Raw genomic sequence first — 6,000 nt, 5'->3', positions numbered from 1 at the left:
AGGGATGGAGTGAGGACTTATGACAAAGAGGATAGCTAACTAGAAGCTAACGGTCTGTGTTTGAACATTAGTGATCAGACAACCTCCTTCTCCTTGTCTCCTTCCTGTTTCTGTTGGAGCACCAGCCCTTGCACATCAAGACAAATGGGCAGCTGCCACTAAGGGCAATTGTGTGAAGACAGAAGCTCTCAGCTTGCAGCTGGCATTCCTACTCCATCCCCCTCCTGGAAAGCCTTCAATAGCTGATCCTACTAGCCTTGAATCTTGAGTTAACTCTCAACCACCGTCCTGATACAATAGCTATTTAGTTCTTTTCTGCAGCTATACCATTAGGGTGAATTCTTTTTTACCAAATATTTTAGGGCATGGAAACAAAAGCACTTATTTTTACCATGCAGCACATGTTGTTAGAAGTGGGAAGAAAGAAAAATAGTTGTAAGGATGTTCGAGGCTAGAACACATTACTACTAATGAATTATCAGCTTTATAGAGAATATATTCTACAAATTGTTAAAGCAGGTGGGCTTTTTACAAGCGTTGAGTTCAGCATTGCAGGGGTTTCCTGCATAGTGGTTTTGTATTAACACTGCCCTACTGGCCACAACTTATTAGAAAATGTGGCTTATATGGGCAGCTATTTTCACAATTGGTGGGAGTATGAAGAGGCAAAACAATTTGGGACACAAGAGATGCAATGGAAAGAATACTGTAAATAAAATAAGATGATCTGATGTTACTGTTATTGGCATTCAGAAGGCTGTGCCTGTATATTTAAGAGAGTTAATATCTTAACAAGACATTGTTAATGCAACATATTGACCAAAAATTTCATTCTGTATTGAGAAGCAATCAACACTACAGAGAGGATGGTGTTAAGACAGAACAAAGTGTTATAATTATAAATTAAATGTATCAGTAGCTCTTTTTATACTACAACAACTCAAAGCAACTTACAAAGCAACTTTTTAAAAATGCATACATTAAAACAAGGAGGAAAAAAATACATTAAAACACACCACCCACTCTAAAAGGCCATAGATTGTTAAAAGTCAAAGGCCTGGTTTAAAAAGGAATGTTTTTGCCTGAACTGTCTTGAAGCATAACTGTAACTCTTCACTATGTGTCTGGGTTTTTAGGAAGCATCCAGAGGGGGAAAGGCAAAATGAGAAGCTACAAAGCACTGCTCTTCTATGAAAGGATATTTGTAATGGTACTGGACAGAAAAAGTTAGCAGGGAACCTTACCTTTTTCTCTGCACAAGGCAGAAGTGTTATAGATTATCCTGTATGTCACAATGAGTGTGCCCCTTCTGTGAAGAGTTTTGAAGTGGGTGAGCAACCCACAAGTGACCACCAACCTCTTTGACCTAGCCCTACCAACTAGGAAGAGACTCTTGTGAGCTTCCAGTGTGAACTCCAGCCATGGGCCCAAATGCTTTGGTTTTCAGGACAACTTTGGTACAACAGAAGGAACACATTCCCACATGTGTTAACCAAAAAGTGCATTGGCTCTTAAAAACCCCCAACCCAGTGCTTTTTGTTAAGGTACAGAGTTAATATTCTGCAAGTAGACTTTTTCTCTCTGAAAAAGCGATATTCCTACTGCCTTTGGCAGTACTGTAAAAGTAGGAAGAAAAACAATATTACTACACACGTTAACAGACTATATAACTTTATTTTTTATTTTGTGTAAGCTAAGAGGAAATTTATACACTGAAATTTCAAAAAGACCTCAGGCATGCACATAAACCTTGTTAGAGGTTGTTCTACATAGCATTCTCTTTTTTCCATAGGAATTTCCCCAAACATTTACAACCCATAGTTTTACTGTACATACAGCCTAAACCATAGCAATCTATGATTATGTCAAATTTACACTGTGCAAAATCAAAATATAGGGATAGTGGTACAACAAAAAAAATGTAACAGGTATATTTCAGTGTAAGACATTTAGACAGTTTTGGTCCTTCCATCCCAAACCAAATTGATTAACACATAGATCTTGAGAATCAAGTGCTTAGGCAGTGATCACTTAACTAAAGAGAATTGACAGCAAACCTCTTGAAAGGCAATGATGATAAATCCACACTGTTAGAAGTCAAAAAGCTAAAAATAATAATAATCAACCACTTAGCCCCATCCCACCCCTGCAAAAAAGAAAAAAGCCACTTGAGATGAAAAATAAGGGAAGGTTCAGCCTGCTTAAAAGAAGACTACTGAAAGACTGTAAGCTTTAAAGCTTTCAGTAAAAGGGTAAGTTATTAAATTGGGTGGGGTAGGGGGCAAAGGGAAATTTCATGAAGAGCAAAAGTTGGAAATTTCAATTTTTAAAAATTGTTTAGAAAGTTTTGTAAGAAGGACACTACCAGTGTATTCCACAAAGACAAAATGGTTACACCCCAACACAACAAAAAAGGATAAATCTTCAAAAAAGGTTCAATGTTCTCCAGTTATTTACATTTGTTTAATATAAATTTAGGACTCCAATATGTAAATAAATATACATAAGTATGTATACCTTTCTAGTGCTGCTTACCAACAAATCATCTGAACTTGAATTATTTTTAATTGAAGCAAGATCACTTCATAGGACCCAGAAAGGGGGGCTAGGGCAAGAATCAATGGAAATTGTCCAATTCACTTCACCTTAGTCTACCTTGCCTTGGCAACTTGTTGAAGGTGTTAATGTGGCTGGGAACATCAACACCTTGGCATGCATGAAAGATAAGTCAGGAAGGCTAGAAATCACCTTGGCAGCCTCTTCACTGAGTTGTTCTTCCTTTTTGGGCTTTCTATTAAAAAAAAGTTAAAAGAAAAGTTACTCAGAATTGCTAGAGAAAGGTCTTCAGATAAGGCAACCTCTCTGAAGGAAAGTTGTGCCATATACTTCAATATCGCCTCACGTGGCTATTTAGTATATGGGGCTTATAACAACCCTGGCAATGAGAAAACTGGTTCTCTCCTCACATACAGAACTTCATGTAAATTCAATGCTTCATTCTGAACTGTTAACAGGTCCTTAACACAACTGCTAGAGGATCAAATCCCACTACCTATTAACTAAATATGAAATCAAAACCCTTAAGTTACTGCATCCATAACTGAAAGGAAACAGAATTTGAAATCTGTTTAACACTTGAATCTTATATCATGTTTGTTAAAATCACTGTGGAAAGATACCTGAATAGAGGAAGTCATCTTAGCCAACATGTTTCCCTATAGAAGATACAGAATTTGTACCTGAGCATATCCAGGAGCTTAAGAGGATGAAATACCTTTCAACCACTACAGAACAGGGTCGTGAGCATACCCTTATTTTCACAGAAAACCTTACATAAGACAACCCGCCCCAATCAATTGAAATGGAATTCATGAACACTAAACAGAGAGAGCATGTTACTGTGACTAGAACCTGGTGTTTCTTGCAGTCCACTCTAACCCCAAAGTCCCTAAAGTTCAGGCTTCTAAAGAGGAAAGTGATACCAGTTATCCCTATTTCATTAGAATCTTGTGCTTAGTTTACAATTTTAGAAGTGCAGACTCTTTGCAGCACAACTCGCAAAGGAATTCTTAAATGGACATGGCATAGAACAGAAGGGAAATGTCAGCACAGGTGACTGCAGAAAGGTTGATTTCAAGATAACATGAATAATTTTTCATTTTGCTCTGCCCGCCCCACAGGTAAAAGTTTACTATCTGTACAAGGCTACACAGAAACAGTCTATGAACCAATCTAGCCTGTACTTTCTTCAAGTAATACCCTCTTACATGTAGTTGCAGTACTGAAGAAATGTCTCTTTTCTTCTAATTGTTTCAACACAACAAGTTTTGCTTTACAGTATAATACTAGCTTATATACCTGTAGGAACACATTCCTAAACAACGCCAGGAGAAAACTGCATTTTCACTAGCTTGGTTTACCCACAAAATATATATCTAAGGAATATACTGAATAAATTTTTAAAATTAGTTTTTATTGAAGTTTTTTGTGTTACAAAATGAACAAACAAAGAGGGAAAGGTGCATCTATTGTCTCCACTTTCAATTCCTAGTCTTTTTCACAGTTCGTTTACATTTAGTGAGAGACACTTTTGTCATAGACACCTTGCATTTGGGGGAAAGGGGGGAAGAGAGATGGGGTCTTGTTCTTTTGGTCTATTGCCTATTATTAGTGTAGAGGGTTTGTATCAGCATCCCATGGCTAGGTCCTTTATGTATTTATTTCTTTTTATTGATAATGTGAGAGGTCAGGGGGTCCCGAGTTTGGTTGGCTGTGTTCAGTTGATTGCAGTGTGGCTTGTTTGTATCTGTGGGGTGTGTGTGTGTGTAGGTTGTTGTATGCTGTTGGGAGGGAGGGATAGGTCATTGTCCTGTTGTGCTGTGTATGTGAAGAAGAGGAGCCACACAAGGGTGAAGGTGTCTTTGTTTGTCCCTGTGCTAGAGTTGGTTGGCTAACTTCTCAAGTAGGGCGGTTTCCCATGCATTTTGGTACCAGTGGTCTATGTTTACTTCTGATAGGTCCTTCCAGTGTCTAGTTCTACCTTACGGCTGTCCTTGAGTAGCTTTGGAATAGAGACTAACTTGGAGGAGGACCAGGTTTTAGGGATGCAGGCCCCTTTTATGACGTTGTTGAACAGATGGGTCATGTGGGGGATTGCAGTGAATAACTTTATGAGAGTTTCTGAAGTGCCAGTGTGCTTTATTGCAGTATTACACAAAAGCTTGCACCACTCAGCTAATAATGTTTGCATTTACCTCTTCCCTTTACTAGATTCTGATGAGGACTAGATTCTAGATTATTAGATTTTGATGGCAGAGTGCAAGCCAATTAAGACTGGGATTATTTCTAACATAGCAGTAAAAACACATTTATATGTATTTGTGTGTGTCTGAGTGCCTTTTTTAAAAAAATCTATACATTATCTGGTTTGCAACAACAACCAGCATACCCAATACCGCCTACTTGTTACAAACATGTAAACAACTGTACAGTAGAAATGCAATCAATAAATATTTATTCACACTTATTTGCAGAGTCAGGATCACATTGGTAGTTGTGGTACACCCCACTCCTCCAGTTTTTGTGAGGAAAAGGGGAGAGGGGGTGGCAATGTGGCACATGTATTCTATTTAATTTCATTTCCCATTATGCACAACCCAGTAGATAAACTATAGGGACTTTTTCACTGAGTGGCTTCTTATGATTTCTGTGCCAAGCCAAAGAATCCATTATACAACTGTTATACATTTCTATCTACTACAAATCAAGAAACTTTCCTCCCTCATTCTATTTTTGTGACATCTTCAGGGTTCATCTTTGTTCTGTAGTGCAGGTTAAGACTAACGAATATTGCATTTCTGCAGATTGCCATCAATGCACACTTCAAGATACCTAAACACATAGTGCCTCTGCATAAGGAAACAAATTATTTATAGCTTTGCATTGCAAACTCGTGCATTGTAACCACCATAAACCTGTGGCTATGGCTCCAAAGCAATGATACTAACCCTGCTTTCTTTGCTCAGGAGGATATACCGTATTTTTCGCCCAATAGGACGCACCGTCCCATAAGGCGCACCTAGTTTTTTGGGGGGGAAATAAAGGGGAAAAAATTGTTTCCCCCCCAGGCGCGGGGCGGCCCGCCCGAGCTTCCCCCGACCCCAGCTCCCAAACAGACAGCTCTCTGCAAGCCATGGGAGCCCAGCACTGGCTCCCGCTGCTTGCTGAGAGGTCCGCGAAGCCTGGACACGCTGATATCAGCGCGCGCAGACTTCAGCATGCAGGCAACTCTCCGCAAGCAGCGGGAGCGCTCCTGCTGCTTGCGGAGAGATCCGCGAAACCTGGACGCACTGATCTCAGCGCGCGCAGGCTTCAGCATGCAGGCAACACTCCGCAAGCAGCGGGAGCGCTCCTGCTGCTTGCAGAGAGGTCCGCGAAGCCTGGATGCACTGATCTCAGCGCGCGCAGGCTTCAGCGAAAGCCTGCATTCACCCCATAGGA

At 39.9% G+C, this 6,000-nt stretch overlaps 1 protein-coding gene across 3 annotated transcripts in view; it reads right to left on the bottom strand.

Annotated features, from left to right (window-relative positions):
• Positions 1-1,654: 1,654 nt before the first annotated feature.
• AFTPH (aftiphilin) overlaps positions 1,655-6,000 on the bottom strand; it is a 48,512-nt gene continuing 44,166 nt past the window's right edge. For all 3 annotated transcript variants that reach the window (XR_014561913.1, XM_083730214.1, XM_083730213.1), the window contains one exon: positions 1,655-2,791. Coding sequence is in view for 2 of the 3 variants with exons in the window: in XM_083730214.1 (XP_083586340.1) it covers positions 2,647-2,791 (145 nt within the window). In the remaining variant the exon portion in view is untranslated. The remainder of the gene's footprint in view (positions 2,792-6,000) is intronic.

This window comes from Podarcis gaigeae (genome assembly GCF_964106915.1).
Source record: "Podarcis gaigeae genome assembly, chromosome: 3".
Lineage (NCBI taxonomy): Eukaryota > Metazoa > Chordata > Lepidosauria > Squamata > Lacertidae > Podarcis > Podarcis gaigeae.
This window is presented reverse-complemented; position numbering and strand designations above follow the sequence as displayed.